General features: G+C 44.2%; 1 protein-coding gene across 1 annotated transcript in view; it reads right to left on the reverse strand.

Moving 5' to 3' along the window:
• MYO1D (myosin ID) overlaps positions 1 to 20,442 on the reverse strand; it is an 89,296-nt gene that overhangs the window by 25,854 nt on the left and 43,000 nt on the right. The window contains exons 5-14 of the mRNA XM_066587491.1: positions 19,417 to 19,470; positions 17,641 to 17,736; positions 17,384 to 17,500; positions 15,536 to 15,739; positions 15,299 to 15,444; positions 14,143 to 14,257; positions 13,821 to 13,991; positions 3,845 to 3,915; positions 3,646 to 3,720; positions 2,180 to 2,312 (exon numbers count right to left, since the gene is read on the reverse strand). Of these exons, the coding sequence (XP_066443588.1) occupies positions 2,180 to 2,312; positions 3,646 to 3,720; positions 3,845 to 3,915; positions 13,821 to 13,991; positions 14,143 to 14,257; positions 15,299 to 15,444; positions 15,536 to 15,739; positions 17,384 to 17,500; positions 17,641 to 17,736; positions 19,417 to 19,470 (1,182 nt within the window). The remainder of the gene's footprint in view (positions 1 to 2,179; positions 2,313 to 3,645; positions 3,721 to 3,844; positions 3,916 to 13,820; positions 13,992 to 14,142; positions 14,258 to 15,298; positions 15,445 to 15,535; positions 15,740 to 17,383; positions 17,501 to 17,640; positions 17,737 to 19,416; positions 19,471 to 20,442) is intronic.

Here is a 20,442-nt window from a genome sequence, read left to right on the forward strand (position 1 = left end):
CGTATATGGAAATGGGTGTTCTAAACTGGATAACCCTTTTAAGAACAACCTCTTAGGGTGGCTTTAGGTATCGCAGGAGTGACCGTTGTTCCGTGAATGGAGTCGGAGCGTGCCAGACATTTCTTCCAGCCTCCATTCACTGCGATATAAAAGAGAGAACAACTCCTGTTTATATGAAGCAAGAAGTCGCTAACTACTTGTTCCGCTTCAGTGAGCTGAAACAGAATTGTAGTGCACAGAAGTTCATGTATGGAAGTTTCTGGAAGGTTGTGAGTGATCTATGTAGTCTCGTGCTAATCTCTATTGTCAGTATGTTTTATGTTGCATGAATATCAAGTGTATTGCCTAGCTGCAGCACTGAATGGGTTACTGTCTGGGTCATGTCTGGAAATGTAACTTTTGTAAGTCATGTGACCATGTTTCTTATATGTGTTTGCAAGCTGGTTGATTAGGGCTTTATGCTTGCTGCTACTGGTCTGCTTGGAGTGGAGTACTGTTGTGTTGAAGTGCTGCCTGCATGCAGGTACCTTCAACTTGCATTTGGTGAAGATGGAGGAGAAGGAGAGGTGGCCTAGAAGTCTTTTCTAGGACCACTTCTTACAAGCGTTGTGCCGTATGACTGGAGTATTGGAGTCCGCCGTGCAAGGACAGAGAAGTCAAGAATGAGTGAGTGACTGGTGGAGAGTTCGTGCCTTTTTCTAAGGAGTATTTTCCAGGAGCAGTAGTGCACAGATAACTTGGACTGTGGGCCCGATGTCATCTTGTGTCTGCCTCCCTGTCCTCATTGCTAATTTTTGCCTGCATTGGTGTGTTTTGCTGAGCCTACTTCAATCTACTGTGAACTGTCATTATTCAAGTAAAATTACAGATGTCAACCAATCCCGGCAACTGTTGGTTCAGCTACTGTGTGTGTGTGTGTGTGTGGACTTTAGGCCATCTTCATCTCCATCGCGGAGGAAGGAACATGTGGCGTCACATGTGACAAAATCAAGTAAGCAAAAATTCCCCATTTTTAATAGCCTGCCCTTGCCCCCTGGGACGTGCTCTCCGGTTACCCTCCAGGTGGGAGACGGTAGTGCCATCGTGACAAGGCCTTATTATAATCCCCGCCGTCTCCTAGGCTGAGACCCGCTCCTCGGACGCTGCAGAATGATTACCAACTACTGAGCGACTTTTCGTTCAGCACCCTGTTGGGTGCCGACAGCTGCCCGTAATTGTTCGTGTAAAAGTTCCCCTTAGTGAATTTTAAGTTAAAAGTATGTTTCTTGTTCAGAATCCTCATTCCTCGACTAGAGAGGCGAGTGGTTAAAAGAGGACCTGTCCTGTCCTGCATTATCCAGACAACTCATTGATTTGAATGGGCACTGTGTAATGCTTCTTTCCTCCTGTGAAGGCACTGTAGGGAAAGCCAACACTTACTGCCAGGTTTTCCCATAGAGAACAGCTGATCACTGTTGGTCCTAGCCAGTGGACACTTTGTGATTAGTCTATTGTCAACCATTCTAATAAGTAAGGATTGTCCAAAGCCGAGAACCCCTTTAAAAATCACCTGAAAAAACCCAATAGGAGCACATTAAAAAGAGTGTATAGTAATAACTCATAATGTTCCCATATTATAGTTCTTTTAGGGCTCATGCCCCCGTGGGCCAGCGGAATATCGCAGCCGAGTCCGCCACGGCCCCCCCCCTAAAACCCCCAAATTTACCACTCCAGATCCTTCGTACACGTCCTGCATGGAGGGTCGGCGCGCATGCGCAGTACAGTGCGTGACGTGCCGACAGTGTCAGATGACGCATCGGGCGGTGGGCGGGGCCACGTCTTCATGCGATACTTCCGCTGTGCTACAGTGGAAGTATAGCGTGACGGCCGGCTTCCATTGACTACAATGGAAGCCAGCCGGGCATATTCCCACAGCATGTTCTATTTAGAACATGCCGCAGTTTATTTCACGCTGCAGAATTCCGCGGTGGAATTTCGCAGCGTGAACATTGAGCTATTAGGTTCAGTGGAACCTAATAGCTGTGGGGCAACGTCACGGATTTCCGCCGCATGCAACGTGGCAGAAATCCGGCCCTGGGCATCATCCCTTAGGGTTGGGGGTCAAATAGTGAAGTTTGGTCATTACTAGGATACTCTGAAGTTACACAGCAGTAAGACATTGCCTTCCTCCTCCTCGTACCTTGGATGCCAGATTGTCCACAAGGGCGATCATGGAGTTTTTGAACAATGTAGCTGCAGTCAATGGACGTTTGGTGACCTCCGTGATGCTTAGCTTCCCTTCTGGCCACATATTCTTCAGCACAGGATTAGTACTAAGTAAAGAGGAAAAAATAAAGATAGCGATATCAAATAAGGTGTCAGATAACATTTATTTAGGGGTCTATTATGTACCATACGGCTTCTTTGGCAAAATTGTGTAAAGAGCCTTTTACATGGTCCGACAGTCTTTTAACCCCTTCAGTGGCAGATTTATTATTACCATATTATGGCAGGGAAATCTCCGAGGCTTGCTGTGCTGATTATGCAGTAAAAACCCTGAAAGATTTCAGATGACAGGCTCAATGCTCTGCACATTTCAGCACTAGAGCTGTCCACGGAAATCTATCGGGGTTTCACTGCATGGTCAGTGCAGCAAGCCCCGGAGATTTTTCGGGCGTGCCACTAAAGGGGTTAAACGACTACAGGAGCGCTGATGTCATGAAGGTCGTCAGCGCTTATGCAGAGCATTTAAACTGAAAGACTTGCTGGCGGCTCGCGGGCTCCATGTCCGCTTCTCGTTCAGCACTTCCCTTCCTATGGAAAGGGCTGAGCACGCAGAGTTTACACTGAACGAGAAGCCGGCAAGCAAACAAGGTTTTTTAACTGTGATCTTTTTTCTGCATTCACACTGAACGATTATCGCTCAAATTCGATCGTTTGAGCGAATTTTGTGCAATTATCGCTACGTGTAAATGGGCCTTTAAACATTTATAGCTAAGTTCTTTGTTCACGTAACAGACAAGTAGTTGGAAATAAGCTGCTGTCTTTTTTCCTGAGCAGCAGGCTAAATTTTGCCAGCAGCTACTGACAAACCCCACAAGACAATTCAAAATTGGGACCAAATCAGTAAATGGAAAAGATTTGCCAATATACTCAACTTTTTACATAGACTCAAACTGTGGAACTATAACATTATGCCTCGAGGAAGGTCAGATGGTTACAACTTCTATCCTTATCTATAAATATGAGTATTAGAGATGAGCGAGCATACTCGTTAAGGCGATTTACTCGAGAGAGCATCGCGTTTTTCGAGTACCTGCTGGCTCTTCCCTGAAGATTCGGGGGGGGCTGCGGGGTGGAGCGGGGGGTTGCGGAGGCGATCGGGAGGGAGAGAGAGAGAGATCGATCTCACTCTCAATCCCGCTCCCCTCCGCCGCCCAGCGCCGCCCCCCCTTCCCCGCAATCTTCAGGGACGAGCCAGCAGGTACTCGAAAAAGGTGATGCTCTCTCGAGTAAATCGCCTTAACAAGTATGCTCACTCATCTCTAATGAGTATCTGAGATATTCAGCACCACGGCTAATGGATAGAAACAAGTAACTAAATGGTGACCAAGATCGGGGGCTTCTGTAGAGTGATGCCACACGGACCCCATCACTTCTTCTCACCTGTTGTACAAGAGCCTCTTGAAGTCCTGGAACAAGGTGTCTTTGTTCTTATCAATGAATCCCACCACAGAGTAACTGCAGGAAAGGAAAAGAGATTGTTAAAATATGAAAACATCACAAAGTTTTGTCCTTTAAGTCTCAGAAAATGAAAACCATAAGCCCTACGTTTGCGTTATGGCCTGTTGGTCCCAATACTCACACGACATCTCCAGCATAGTGGCGAATTCGAAAATCTCGGTCGTATTCCAGAGCTTTATCTGTTGGACATGTCTGAAAAGACAGAACTTAAATGTTAAATAAAACCAGCTTTAACAATAAGTAACCTATATAGTAAGGCTGGCTGGGTTCCCACTGGGTGGAATTTCCATACAGAAAGCAGCAAAGTGGATGAGATTTGCAAAAATCTCGTCCACACACTGCGGAGAATCCATTGTAGCCAAGCTGCTCTGAAACGGACATGCCACGCGGAAATCAAAGCCACGGCATGTCAATTTTAGTGCCGTCTCCGCTGCAGGCATGGCTCCTCTCTATGGGAAAAGATGGCCGCAGTGGACTACAAGCAGCGAAGCCGTGAGTTTTAAAGCTGCATTTCAACCGCAGAAATCTTGCAGTAAATCCGTGCGGTCTGGCTGCGGTCATTCTGCGAGATTTACGCTCAGTGGGAATCCAGCTGACAAAGAGGGGGAATAAACATACACAATATATAAAAACATACAAATCAAAAACATCCTGTTGCTAGTAGGAAACCGACGTAAAGCTGCTGTTGACTGATCTGCTGTTAATAGAAGTGCATTTCGCGTGCCTTAAATGTCAATTCATATCTCACGGCTCTCTATCACAAATATTGATAATCAAGACAAGAAAAGAAAAGCAAATTTCTAAAAATGTACACCATCCTGCCAAAAGTAATCGGGTAATTAAGTAAGGCTGCCTGCATACTAACGGATTTGCATTGCAGAATCCACAGCAGTCCACGCCGCGGAACCGCAACAAATCCCGTTCATAACATGCTAAGGGAAAGCGCGTCTTCCTGTGCACTCGCAGAAAGAAATTGCCGTTTCCACGAACTCAGGGAAAAAAAAAAAAAAAAATCGCAGCATGCTTTATTTTTGTGTGGTGTCCACACAGACGGCCTCCATTGAAGTCCAACCTGTGGCCCTTCTGCAATTGACAATGCGAGGACCAGAAAGTAAACATTAAAAAAAATCAAAAAATCAGTATTTCGCCGAACCGACGGCGTCTCGCCGCAGCCATCCGCAATATAGACCAAAGAAGAGAAATGACAGGTACGCAGGGTCACCGGCCCGGCACAGGGTTGGATTCCGCTGCAGGATTTCACTGCAGGCTCCCGCATGCGTAATCCAACCCGTTCGTGCGCAGGCGGCCTAGGAATCAAAAAGTAGTATTTATTTCCATATGTTACTTAGTGGGGCTCCTTTGATCCTACTGAAATCAAATACTCTCCATGGCATACTTTCTACTAACATCTGATACACTTCCATTCATCCTGCAAATGTCTGGCGAGTACGCTCAAAAAAGATGGACACCATATTTTTTTGACCCAACATTTTAGTTCGTCCTAGAGATGTTCAGTAGGGTTCAGGTTGGGACTCTGTACAGGCGAAACCAACATTGGATTCGTGGCAACGCCTGTCATCTTGTTGGAAGTACTTCTGACCATTTTCAGCAAATTATTGTCTAGAATGTCAGTGTACTCCTCAGTGTTTGTGATTCGTACCACAACAGCCAAAGGACCGAGACCATGCCACGTAACATAACCACAGACCATAGTGGTACTTATCTGCTGGCACAACACACTCAGGCAGGCGGTGTTCCCCGGGATCCTCCACCTGATTTCAAGATGGAGTAGTGCGATTCGTTACTCAATAGAACTTTCTTCCATTGCTCAACTGTCAACGTTCCTTCCACCACTGTAGATGGGCTGATGTATCTTCTTTGAGAGAATTCGCCGGACTTTTGCAGGATGAATGGAGGGAAACATCAGCTGAAGCATATCAGATGATAGTAGAAAGTATGCTACTGGGAGTATCTGATGTCATTAGGTTTAAAGGAGCCCCACTAAGTATTAACACATGGAAATAGACATTACTATTCTTGCTCAGGTGTCCAATTACTTTTGGTAGGATACTATGCTTTTATTCACCTATGTAATCATTTGGCACTACATACAAATCTCAATGGAATTGTTGAATAAACAGATTTTTGATTCATTGCTTCCTTTTCTCTCCACTTTGTTGCATTAAAGTAGATAGAAGCTAACCTAAATAATACAAAAGGTCCAAAGCACAGACAGAGCACCAACTACACCAACAAGAGAACACATTGAACATAAAAAAATTCAAAAATCCATTTTTTTAATTATAGTTCATTTAAAAATACATATTCCAATCCCCCCAAACGTGCATATAGCTGTAATGAAAATGAACATGCTTTACATATATATTTAATTGCCTGTGTGGAGGGAGAACCCAACACACCTGATGCACGTTTGGCCAAGGCTTTGTCTGGGATTTGGAATTTGATATTTATTTACTTGTCTCTGTGTATGAAATGTATATCTTGAGGGATTACCTGTTTTTTATTAATACATTTTTTGTGTGTTTTTGGTTTTATTATATGCATTTTTTAATAAACTATAATAAAAAAAAAATCTTTGAATTTTTTATACCCGGTGTGTAGTATCGAATCAAAATTGTTGACCAAGACCCCGGTGGCTGCACCTACCTTATATATTCCCTATCACCGTTATGCCTCCACTATTATGTTCATGTGTTAATGAGCAGAGTCATAATGAGGTCTGCAGCAGCAGCTCACCTGCTTGTTGATGGTTTCCATATAGCAACAGATTTGTTTCTAGACAATTAAACAGAAAATCTAATAGGCAATTAGGGGATATTAAAGGGACACTGGGTTTTACATTAGATGGCCATGCAGCCAACTGGAGCACCATTGTAGTATAAACATAACTACGGGGGGTGCAGAGGTTGCAGTTGCATGTGGGATCTGTCAAGGGGGTAAAAATTTTGTATCAGGGTCTGGAAGTTTCAAGTCATGCTAAAAAAGTCAAGCCAGGATTGCCAAGGGTCAGCTCAGACATATGTCCTATGAGTCCTTTGCTTCATTTGCAAATCTGCATATACGTACTGTAACTGCTTGCATAAAAAAAAATTGCCCATAAAAAAAAACATTGATCAGTTATCTACAGGGTAGGTGATAAATATATGAACGCTGGGGGTCCGACTAACTGGTGACGACAATTAGGGCCCCAAGTCCCCTGTGAGAATGATGTGGTGGTCATAGATGTGCTCCATTCATTGTCTATGGGACAGATGCAGAAAGCCAAGTACAGCGCTTGGCTGTAGATCGGTGCGAACGTTGTTGGCCGACCCCTTCATCTAGCAGGGCTGACTAGCAACATAAAGGATGGCTTCACACCAGCTCTCTCTTTCTGAATTCCTGCTCCATCATGGGGGTAAGAAAAAGGAATGCTGGATCTGTCCTAGGATGGAATCAGATGGACCCTCATCATCAACTATGATGGGGTCCGTCCTGCCCCCAATAACTATTTTGTCCGGCATTTTGTGCCAGATTTGCCTTTAGAGGTTCCAAACGGATGTGATGTGAACAAAACCTAAAACTCTACTTCCTCACTGCGGTGAGTAATGCCCTTCTCTCACAGCATCATGAAGGATGAGGGTCTCTTTATAGAGGAAACAGGCCAATTCTCTAGGATTTCTTTTTTCTTCAAAAGTCAACAAAATAAACATTTCACGCCAAAGTGTTGGAGAGTCTGATGCTTGGAAGTCTGGAATACCAATAGGCCTGCAGGCTGTGTAAATCAGGCGACAGCGGCGTACAGCGTCCATTGGCTAGACATGACATCATCTTTCACGGATTGATCCATGCACAACACTGGCAACACAGTCAGGAGGGATTTTGGCTCCCTCTGCTGGAGAGTTTAAGAACATCTACAATATGTTAATTTTTCTGCAATTTTTTATGCTTATAAGATTATTACATTTCAGGATAGAATGTTAGGAAGAGGTTAACCTCTTGTATAAGGCATTGCCGGGGTTACTGCATATATATTAGGCGATACCTTGCTGTCTACTTTGAACAGCGACTTTATTGGAGCCCCCGATCCTTTCATGGTTGGCGCTTCCCTGTATGGAAATTCTCCCCGTGACCCCGGAGTGCGGCATAAAATCACCGGACAAGTTTTCCGTGGATCAGTTTCATATAAATCCAGATTAGATGGGAAAATCCAGCGATCTGAGTGATTCCAACGAGGCCGGGTCATCGGTGCGGGTCTAGCCGGGCCCGGGATGTCACTGCGAACCACGTGGGGTTTTCTCATATAATAGTGTGGAGGGTATATGGAGAATAGAGTGATCGAGAAAAAACATCCAGTGAAAGGGGATCCTGTGGACCGAAACAACTCATCACCGAAAGGGGTCAGAGGAGGATGTCAAGAAACATTGTACTGAACAGTCACGGATATTGTAGTTGGATACAATGCTTGTGCTTCACCTAACATGTCCGAAAACACAACTCATTGTAGCCAGTACTCACACCAGTCCCCATCATCAGTGGGGCTCCCAATGTCATCTCCCCATGTCAGCTACACACATCTATCATGCTGGGGTACGGGCAGCACATTGGCTCAATAGTTAGCTTTGTTACCCATGCAGTGCCGGTGTTCTGGATTTCCTCCCAAACTCCAAAAACATGCTGTTTAGGTTAAATAGTTTCTACGAAATTGGCAGAAAAATCACACGTCATAACTGGCAAAAAACCGTGTCTGCTATTTGTGATGGGTGGTCCAGGCGATGATGACCCCCGGCTTGTAGACATGAATGTGAACTTTATATTAGAACACTTCCAGCACTCCTGTCAGTGGAAAAAGCTCTGAAGTGCACGAATAATAATTCGCAGATGCAAATGCGGTATATACTAGCACATTGTTCTTCCAGGAGGTGAAGCAAGTGCAGCGTTTACTGTGAACGGTCACCGCAGATACACGCAAGGACCGTATCAAGAGTTTGCACTGATCTGAATACTTAAGGAGGATCGGCAGACGTTCCACTGCTTATAATGGCACTGAACCCTCCTATTACCAGGACTATTTATGGTACCCTTGAGATCCCTTCATGCTTCCAGCAAGTAGCTGCTAGTGGAAACGCCATTACTTCGAGATAACCTACTGTAGTTAAACTCATACTTGTCGGCAGGTAGATATACTGCTGATACATTAAGGGTACGTCTACACGTCACCGATTTGCCACACATTTTGCAGAGGATTTTAGTGCAGATCTGCAGCAGATTTCATCCCTTCAATGTACATTAAAATGAAAAGGTGAAATCTTCTTCAGATCTGCACCAGTCAGCGACATATGAACGCACCCGAAGGATCACCATGACTAAGCTTGGCATGGAGACCCTACAGCGCCCTAAAGACATGGCAGGAACGGCGCTACCAGATTTTAAGCTGTATTCTTTGCCCGGACAAGTTAAGTATATTCGGCACTGGTTGTCGAATGCCCCCCCATCCCAACTCCAAACACCACCTAATGGTTTTTCTATTCCCTCTGGATCGTTCTGGAGAAACCAGAGCTACTGGCCAAGTAGATGCTACCTAGAGTGTGGCAGACATGTAAATCACTGACTAAATATGTAGGTACCCCTTTAGAAACTCCTCTGTGGGATAATAGAACGCTCCCATAGCTTGTGAATCTACCAGCCAATGTCGGTGAGGGATAGATGGAAGGGACTTATCCCCTCCCTTACTGGTGAGCAATGGGATGTCGCGAAGGCATCATACACCATGGTATAACCAGACGCAAACATTAAATTGGCTCAACTGTATATACTTCACCAGTGATATCGAACACCGACCAGGCTTTATAAAATGAACAGGGTGTCTACCAACCAATGTCATCGATGCCCAGCACCGGGGGCAAATTTTAATTGTTTAATATGGAGCTGCCCAGATATCTTCGCATTGAAGGGAGGTTACAGAATTTCTAAGCCAGTTAATGAGGATTCCAATTCCACTTGACCCGATCATGTGACTATTCGGTATTTTGGAACACTGGCACATGATCGGATATTTCTTACTAAGGTGTTGTTCCTGGCCCGCAAAACAATAGCTTTACGCTGGATGGAACAACATTACCCAACGCTCTCGATATGGCACAATATTGTTGATTCCACCTTACCGTATGAGAACATAGTCTATAAATATAGAAAATGCCTGGAGGTGTGGGGGGGGATGGTTTGGCCCCACGGACACAACTTAAACACAAGACTTGCTCGAAGGTTTATTGAACAGAACCGTATCTGGGGGTGGTCGGTAATGTGGGTGCCAACTGTCCAACTCTGCTGACACTGTAACCCAATGGCTAATGCATTGTATTTATATGTCAGTTGTGACAAAGTACCTGTGTAATTCTCCCTCAACTTGAAAAGCCTACGATGTACGCAAAGTTATCTGTTCATATACTGTATGGTGTATTTAATCTTCAATAAAACAGTAAAAAAAAATCATGACTGTTTAGTAAACCATAAAATACTGGATCTCTCATACTGCTGACAGTAGGAAAGTTTACCGATCAGCGCGCCATATTACACAAGCGTTACCTGCTGCGGGTTACACTTGCTTTTTGCCACTAATTGCCGGGCTGCACCTGGACTTGCAACTTCAAACGATGGCAAATCCTGGTTATTAGTGGTAAGCCGCGAGCATTAAAGGGGTTTTCCCAGGACTAAACTACTGATGACATCTCCTCAGTTGATTGGTGGGTTCTGCTGCTCGGGATCTCTGCCGATCAGCTGACTAAAGAGGCCACGGGTTCTTCTCAGGCCTGTGATGTCATGTACATCGGTTACATGGCCCAAGAGCAGCTCAGTTCTTTTGAAGTGAATGGGAGTGGGCTGCAATACCAGGCACAGCCATTATACAATGCACAGCGTTATGCCTGGCATGGACATAAGTGACAGCAGCGCTCACCCAAACACCACTGTCACCTCTATCAGCTGATCAGCAGGGATCCTGAGTGGCGGACCCTTGTCAATCAGCTATTGATGACTTACCCTGAGGATAGGTCATCAATAGTTTAGTCCCGGAAAACCCCTTTAACCCCTTAAGGATGCAGGCTTCCCCCCCCCATTTTCGCTTTTTCCTCCCTCCTTTAAAAAAAAAAAAAAAAAAAAATGTATAACTCATATATTTATCCATCGATGTAGATTTTTGCGGGACGAGTTGTATTTTTCAATGGTACCATTTAATGTACTGAAAAACGCAAACAATTCTAAGTGGGGTGAAATGGGAAAAAAACGAAATTCCGCTATCTTTGCGTGCATCTTGTTTCTACGGCGCACAATCTGCAACAAAAGTGACATAACTTTATTGTATGGGTCAGTACGATTACTACGATACCAAACTTGTATAGATTTCTTTTTGCTGTAGTACTTTAACTTTTTTTCAAAGATATTTAATTTTTTCAAATTATTTTCTGTCGCCATCTATCGACAGCCATAACTTAATTTTTTCTGTCAACATAGCGGAGCTAATTTTGTGCGGGACGTCCAGTAGTTTCCGTTAGTACCATTTTCAAACATACATGACTTTTTGATCGCTTTTTATTACATTTAGTCTTGTAGACAGGGTGAATAAAAAAGTGCACTTCTGGCGGTCCTTTTTTTTCTGACAACGCTGAACGTGCGGAGTAAAAAATGAATTACCTTGATAGATGGGACTTTTATGGACGCAGCGATACGTATATGGCAAAAGTTGTTTTTTTTTAATAATTAGTAAAACTTTAAAAAATATTTTTATTTTTTAGTCCGCTGAGGAGACAAGAACTTGCGATGCTTTGATCGCTCTTGATCTGACAGTCAATCTATCAAGCCATGCCACAGGCATGGCTCGATAGGAATTTTACAATGACAGCCCTGCGGCCTTTCAGAAGGGCCCCGGCTGCCATGGCAACAGCACAGCAACCTGTGATCTTATCGCGGAGAGCAGTGCGGGACCCCTGAACATCGGTAGGGCATTTAAATGCCGCTGTCGGAATTGACGGTGGCATTTAAAGGGTTAACAGCTCCAATGAGCGGCTTATTGGAGCTGTTGCGGGCGGGTGTCTGCTCTAAGAAATAGCCAGCACCCGCGTTGTATAGAGCTTGATCGCCCTGCGATATCCCTTCATACATACCCTGAAGCTGCAGGACGTAACAGTACGTCCTGTAGCGTTAAGTGGTTAATGGCCTTTTACACAGCCCGATTCGATAAGAACGTTCATAAGGATATTTGCTTACCTGATCATCGGACTGTGTGATAGTGCCGCTGATCACCTGACAAATGAGCAAAAGCTTGTTTGTCAGATGACTGCATCTTTTATGCTGCAACAAAAAGCATATCTCCCCAGGGCGTGTGCTGCCAATGGCAAGGATACAGTAGGGGGGACAAAAGATCGCATAAACGATCATTAGTCCCTAAAACATTGTGAATGTAACTGTGTGAAGGCCAGGAAAAAAAAGGATGCTGATCAGTGAGATCAAGCCGTGTAAAAGGACCCTTAACACCAGCAGCTAACATCCATGTACTAGCACACTTAATATGTTTTGCAGAGTTGGAGGAACATAGAAGGTCCATGTACTTGTAAGGGACTTTTAAAGAAGTGAAGATAGGGCAATGCCTAGAGTGTACTGAGCTTCACACTGAAGCACCAAAATCCACTGCTGCACTGAACTGAGCATGCTCAATGGGAACATTTTGGTGGCTGGAGACCTGGATACATAAAGGATAATATTTGTTGCGTCACAGGGGAGAGCATCAGGACTGTGTATGAGAGCTGAGGTGCTGCTGAAAGGGTGCATGGATCAGCAGAGCAGCTGCTGCTGCCACATGGGAAAAAAAGAGGGGGCCTGAAGCCCTCAATGAGAGAGGCTGTTTGGAGAAGGCCGAGAGCACCGTGCAGAGCAAAAATGAGACTGCCCACTGTCAGCGCAAGACAGTGTGGAATTGCGCTGTAGAACTACGGATCCAGGCCAAGGAGGACATTGAGGAGGGTATTGTAAGTAAGGCTAGCCTCAATAAAACCATTAACTGTGCACACTGCTAGGGAAAATATGATAGCAGGCTTACTATAGGAAGGGCTAACATTGCGGCCACCGACATTGTGTAAAATCTGGGTTATGGACTTTGATATTTAAAACAGACATTGTACTTGGACATGGGAACTGCTTTGGGGCGGTTAGCACTAAATGTGAAGTTGTGTATGGTATTTGGCCCTACAGCCTCATTAATTATTCTCGAATGTACTTGATATTTTCCACAAAGTGTTGCTGTTATTACTGTGTGCTAAATACAAAGCAGCCATTGTGAATGGAGTATTAATAATCCTAGGACTTAGTTAGCTATAGCTAGCGGTAGGAAAATCTACGGTCAATGTTAAACTGCTTGCTTAATATCAAAACATTACTCACTTACATTTTTTTTATCCTTAAGATTGTACAATTTTGTAACTCCTTCTCCTGCATCATATCCTGAATCTGCGTCGCAATGCCACCCCTGCGATATACTGTAGATGCCCAGGACTGCTGAGCTGCAAGGCAACTGTGCTAACCATCAAACCATAATGGTGTCCAACTGGTAGGTCTTTTAATGCAAAAAAAGCCTGTACCTTGAAACAAACCCTTCACACGAAATGCTTTATAAGTGTATTAGGGCATATGGTTGTTGTGGGGCGGGGGACACGGGACCTAAATTTGAGCCTCCCTGCTGTTATTCAGAGTAGAGAGCGTCTGAAAAGAGCTTTGGTGAAAATGTAAGAAAATGAGCACTATAAAATTCTGCATTACACCCGGTAATAATAGCAGATTACTGGAGGTTCAAACAGCTAGATCCCAAAATGATGAGCTCATGAGTTGTCCTGAATGCTACTCGGGTGCTAGAACAGAAGCACTAGTGGCAGCTAACACTTACAACTGATAACTACCTGCCGGGCTAAACTTGTAAGGTGCAGCACCCAATTGATTCTGAATCGCAATGGTTAGCGGTGCGGATACAATAGCGCCATTAGAATACTGAGTGGCTTATTATAAACCAGCATCCCTCATTACCCATCAGTCTTTCTTCCTTAGGCTACCATTACCTTCCTGCTGGAGTAGTGGGCATGTTTTCCCAGCGGCTTGTTTAGTGCATCCAGGAACATGGGGTCCGTCACTTTCCCCACATTCATACAGGCGTCGTCCAACAGAGATATGATTCCCCGATGCTGCTGCTCTACCAAATCCACAATGATCTGGTTGTTAAAATAATCTATCTGTAAGAAGAAGAAGAGGAGACGTATGAGAAGTCATTGAGGGAACCACCAGATCATCATCGATGAAGAACAGGATTATTTATGGAAATGGAGGCACAAGTGGCGCAGGTTGAGCTCCTTCTCCTCGGGAGTGAATGATGCGGTTACTTACGTGCTTCCAGGGAATCCCTTCTCTCTTGTACTCCTCTTGTTCCTGGGTCAGGACAAGCTGGATAAACAGCTGCTGGAGTTTCTCATTACAATAATTAATGCAGAACTGTTCGAAGCTGAAAGACAAATGGACAAGTCATCAGAAAACACCAATCGGCATGATCTATAGCCAAGATCACCAACCCAAGTTGTAGGCTGGATCTCCAATCTCCGGCAACCACATGCGGCCAAAACCATGTCTACCCATGATGGGCGATGGGCAATGGCCGCATGATTTTGTTGATAAAAGGGCATTATTACAAGCAACATTATGCTGCCATTGGCCAGGAAGGGCAGGTGAGGTTTCAGCCAGAGGCTACTGCTGCAGCATGGAAATCTAGCCTCTAAGGCCGCTTTTACGCGTCAAAGAAAATTGTGCGAGACGCACAAACCTTGCATGGATATGGACCCCATTTGTTGGAATAGGGCCATATACATGAGCGATTGTACATCGTACTGCAGGGAGGAAAAAAAATTGAGGAATGTCCTATCTTTGGGCGTTCCCATTGTTTTCGACGGGGCCGGCAAAAACATTGCACTGTGTGCAATGCGATGCAAGATTTCACATTGAAAACAATGGTAAACACTTGCCAGTCCTACGGTGTTGCTTTCAGCCGTGCCGGAGGATCGTTACTTTCATGAAGTGATGTGAGTTTTTAACACAAAAATGCCTCCAATCCGCAGGAAAAACGCTCATTTCCGAGCTCGACATAAGCGGAGTTTCACGGGCCGGTAGCGTGCACACCCCTGTGTGAAGTTAACCTAATTGTATAGTAAAATGATTATATTGGAGGACTGCGCACAATAATCATTTTCCTAAGTAACGTGCACAGCAGAATCTGCTTCTAGATAGCAGCACGTACCAGCAGGGTTGGATTGCGGTTCTTTGGGCCCACAAGGAAAATTAATTACAGCGACACACAATTATCTGATTTACGTTTGTCAATTCCCAGCTGCTGTATTTCACATTCACTTCAATGAAGAGGTGCAAGTGGTCCTGTCTCCACTGCAGTGGATGGAGCAGGAATCCTGCTTACCCAATAGCAGGTTGTCCGCAGCATGTGGGGAACCTTACTAATGTATGACCAATCTTACATTCTGGATGGAAGCCCTCATACCTGTTATTGTCGAAGATCTCAAATCCGTAGATATCCAGCACACCAATAACTGTGTTTTTGCCGTGGAGAGCGGCATCTTGCTTTTTAACATCGATGACGTCATTGATATGGGTGACGATCCAGCAGAATAGGCGTTCGTAGATGGCCTGTAAACATATGTATAGTTAATCATCTTCACCTCAGGAGTGACATACACAATCCAGCTTTGCATCACCATATCCGTTAGCCTTTTTGTACCTTGGCGAAGGCATCCCTGCCATAGCTGGCTTCTTGCTCGGTGTGCTGCTTGTCGATGACATCTCTGCCGGTGGCCACAGTCCTGTACAGAAGAGCCTTCTCTAGAAGTTCAAATTTGGAACCAAGTAAGTCCGCCACTACGGACACAACTTTACTGTTCTCAATCAGGGGGGTATCGCCATCCAAAGTGAACTTGAGGTTCCCCTGATGGAGAGAGAACAAAATATTAAATGTGAAGTATGAACTTATTTTAGAAGCCATCATAGAAGCCAGAGTACACTAGAAAATCTGGGAAGTGCGATAACTTTATGATTGGTCCGACTACTACGGTAGGATCCTTACTAATCCTAAAGCAAGAGTAGAGGATGCACATGTGTGCTGCTGCTCCATTCATTTTAATGGGAGTATTGAAGATTACTTAGCACTTGGCAGTGGTGGATTAAGTCTACAATGGACCCCAGGCTGTATGAAGATTGTCGGGCTCCCCACTGGTCTGAAGATTAAACATAATCTAACACATACTACATAGATAGATACAGTACCTGAACCAATTTGAGTACCAGAGTTGAGGTTACTACAGGTTTATGCAGAACCAAGCTTACCATATAGTTACTCTTTTCAGTGATGTCTCCATCTCTCATCAACTCTCTCCCCTCCTTTGCTGTGTTAAAGGAGAGAGCAGCAACGCGTTTCTCAGCGGTACGGAAAGAAAGCAGCGTCTGGCTCTCGGCTGAGGCTAGAACGTTGGGCAGGCTTACTTGTTCCCTGATGCAAGTCACTGTACGCTGCTTCTTAATTGAAAGCAGCGTGCTGCGACACCTTCCATCTAACAGCATATTATTCACCTGAGGGAAGACTGGTGAGAAATAGTGGGGCCAAGCAATGGTGGATTATTGATAGGGGAGGTTTGGGCAACCGTGGGCACCGGGCTGCCAACTAAAATGCCCCTATTATAATCTGTCATTGGAACTCTGAAATTTCTAAAGCTCCCCTTGAAATAAATAGAGCAGAAGGGCATATGCACATCCTTTGCTTCACTCATGTGGGGACTTTGGAGACCCCCATTCTCCCAATCAATGGGAATCCCAGCAATCAGACCCCCACCAATAACAAAGTTATTTCCTATCCTGTAAGTCGGGGATATCGATATAACTTGGCACAACCCCTTTAAAAGTGTCCATAAAGTGCTAAAACCCCTTTGGTGCCGCACAGAGATTTCTAGACTCATTCACACGGGCATATGTCATTCTAGTCCACGCATGATTGAATACACTAATTTAATTCAACGAGTCTGCATTCAGTCCTTTAGTAAAAAATACGGACTGCATACGGTCAGAAAACACAACCGTGTGAATGGGCCCCAAGTACATGGTCAGATTTTCCAAAGTAGAAAACTGAGCATTGCCAAAAGTGGTCGAGTTCTCCATACAGTCCTTTCATTCTCAAATCAGTGGTGGTCCAAGGTCACACACTTCGCCCATGCGATCTTCTACCATGTATCTACATCATATCCGATGATCGTGTTGATTGGATTTCCCCTTTAAGAGAGGACTCAGACCAATAGGATGTTCTGACATTTCTTCTGTGAACACAGGGAGCTGATGCAGCCCTGTAGAGTATTTGTAGGGTCTTGTAAACAAGTGTGTGTATATGTTTTGGCTCTAGTACGGTAGACGCATGTTCTTGCGGCACTAAATATGTATATTGACACAGCTGTAGAGGAGTTCTGCCAATTTCCATACACTTCTCCTTCGGAAAGATCATCAGTAGCAGCTGGTTCACCGCACTGTAACCCAAGCGCTGACACTTTCTTCCCCGTCTCTTCACCACATACTCGCACCTACTCACCAGATGTAGAATAGCGGCCAAGACTTTGTAGACTGTCTGGATCTCTTCTGGCTTAAACCCGATCACTTTCATGGCTTCTGACACTTCTTTAAACTCTCCGGCATCATTAACGGAAGACTGGATGAGAAGTGAAGCGAATCACATTAGCCAAGTATTGTAAGTAACCATCAAAGTGATGGGCAAAGTTTTAGGAACTTGGATTGACAATGGGTGGATGGATGTGTTCCGCATGTGATATTATCATAACCTGTTCTTACCTTCATCTGAACGATGGATCGGGTGTACATGTAAGAGGAGATATCCTTCTGGAGGTGAAGGGAACGCAAGGTCTGCTCGGGTGCTCCCAAGATCAACTAGAGACAAAAGTAATTAAATCCAGATTTACAAGATGTTGATTTCCTTCTTAAAAGGGGTTTTCCACTTTGGACAATCCCTACTTGACAGAAAAATCTCATTACAGTAAGCAAACCAAAAAGCGCCCCTGGCAGCAAGTGTTCAATTTCACTGCAGTGCCTCCACAGGACAAATGAAGTATTGCACAGTGCCCTTTTATATCAATGAATTATCTGTGTAATGCAAGGCAAGGCAGACCTCCAGAGCCAGAGATGCTCTTTGTAAGCGCTCCCCAGTCTGGTCAAGAGATGAAGATCATGAACAGAAGTCCCCCTCTTAACTCAGAATTGCCTAATAGGGTGTATGACAATGCGCTCTCTAAACAGAACAACCTCATGTAGAATTAAACATAATTATTAGCAAGATACTGTCTGTATTAAAGCTAGTTGTAACTATCCACAGGGTAGAGGATAACTTGCTGATCAATGGGGGGTTTTATTACCAAGACCCCCACTAATCCCAAAAATAGTCGTCCTGTTTCCCCCATCCTCCTCACTGCAGGCTTACTGTACCCCCACAGTAAGGAGGAGACTGAATGGAGAGGGAGTCACGCAAGCACACTGACGCTCCATTCACTTTCAGTGGGACTGTAGATATACATATGCAGCAAGCGCTCGGGTATTTCCATCATCCCATTGAAATAAATGGAGCACCGATTGCACATGGTCAGACAGCACTCCATTCATTCTGACATCACTGCATAGGGAGAAATGACCCCACAGTGACAGGCAGAGGAGGAAACGGGACCCCTGTTCTCAGGACCAACGGGTGTCTCAGTGGTGAGACCCCCACCCATTCGCTGGTAATCCCCGATCCTTTGTATAGGGTATAACTTGTGATCCTAGTACAACCCCTTTAAGTTTCTCGGACTTTAACATTTGTATATACCATGATTTAGAGCCTTGCTCGAAAAGCGTACGCCCCATACTTCCCATGCACAGTTTTACTCTATTTTCATACTTTTGAAGTTCTTCATGTAGAATTAAACATGCAGCAAATTAATTATTTGCAAGGGACTGTATTAGGGCTAGCTGTGACTATCCTGCCCTTAGAAGTAGTACCGATGTGCAGTCTATCCAATGTATTCCAGTCATTTGTGCACTTCTCCTCTTTGTAGTTTATTCTATAGAAAACAGCAGGCTGACTGCCCCCACCACTGTGTCACCATTTTAGCTCTCATAGAGATACTTTTTCTATTATCGGGTCACCTAAAAGATTCTGTCCCTCTCATAGCTCTCCCTGGCAATAAAGGGAGAACCTTCCCATTTCTATGACTGTGAAGGCACCCTTCGGATTGATGCTAAGCCTGTAGAGCAGTGTTTCTCAACTCCAGTCCTCAGGACCCCCCAACAGGTCATGTTTTCAGGATATCCTATAGTAAGAACACCTGTGGCAATGTCTGAGGCACTGACAATAATTATATCACCTGTGCAATACTGAGGAAATCCTGAAAACATGACCTGTTGGGGGTCCCTTAGGACTGGAGTTGAGAAACACTGCTGTAGAGTGTGACACATGATGTTCTGTCCGTGACCAGTGTGTGCATCATATGTCAGGAATGTACAGAAGGAAGACCGATGTAGTGAGAAATGGGGAGATCAGACGGGATATTGGTTTTCTAACCAACAAGAAAAACCAACCTGATAAAAAGAGTGAAAATTTCTCTCTCCCAACTGCTGAACAATCACCCGAGACTGAAAGGCAAGACATGAAAGTATTAATTCATTGCAAGTAAATACTTCAAAGCAGCAACAGGTCATTGCTGTGTGTGGATCTAGAGGTCACGGCTGGGCTCTGGATTCTCCGGGGCCACATAAGAGGACACTGGTACTAATAGCACATGGTAGGTGGGCACCATGTCATTGTGCAGTAAATCATCCAGCGGTATTAGTTTAAGTTACAGTCAGCGGCTGCCAGCTTACCCCTCCTGGCGGTCTGCACCCTGACTGCTCCTCGGCAGACGTCCTGCTATGGCATCTGCTCAGTCTGAGCTCCATTTATAATCTATGCCATACAGTACAGCGAGGATGGTAACTATATTATTTATATATATATATATATATATATATATATATATATATATATATATACATACATATATATACACATACATATATATACATACATACATACATACATACATACACACACAAATAGCTATAGTGCATTTCTGTAAAAGGTAGAGTCCCCTGGTGCAAGCACCAAGTCACAACTGACTCCTAGGGTGACGTCACATCGTGACATTTTCTTGGCAGGCTGTTTTTGCGGATGGTTTGCCATCGTTGACATAGTTGCGAGAGCTCTTTTTCTGTGGGACGTTCTGGAGTGTCTATTGGTACCATTTAAGAGTACTTACAACTTTTGGATTACTTTTTGTTCAATTTTTTTCTTGGAATTGCGGTGACCAGAAAAGTGAAGATATAATGTTGTATGTTTTTTTTCTATGTTCACCATGCAGGATAAAGAATGCGTAACTTTGATAGATCGTACTTTTACAGACGCAGCAATACCAACTTTTAGTTTTTGTATTCTTTTAATATAAATATGGGAAAAGGTTTTTTAAAAAAAATCTTTTAGTACCTTTTAATTTTAATGCTTGATAAACGTTTTTTAAACTAATTTTTACATTTTTTTTAGTCCCCATTGGGAACTTGAATTTGCGATAA

This window comes from Eleutherodactylus coqui, chromosome 13 (genome assembly GCF_035609145.1).
Source record: "Eleutherodactylus coqui strain aEleCoq1 chromosome 13, aEleCoq1.hap1, whole genome shotgun sequence".
Taxonomy (NCBI): domain Eukaryota; kingdom Metazoa; phylum Chordata; class Amphibia; order Anura; family Eleutherodactylidae; genus Eleutherodactylus; species Eleutherodactylus coqui.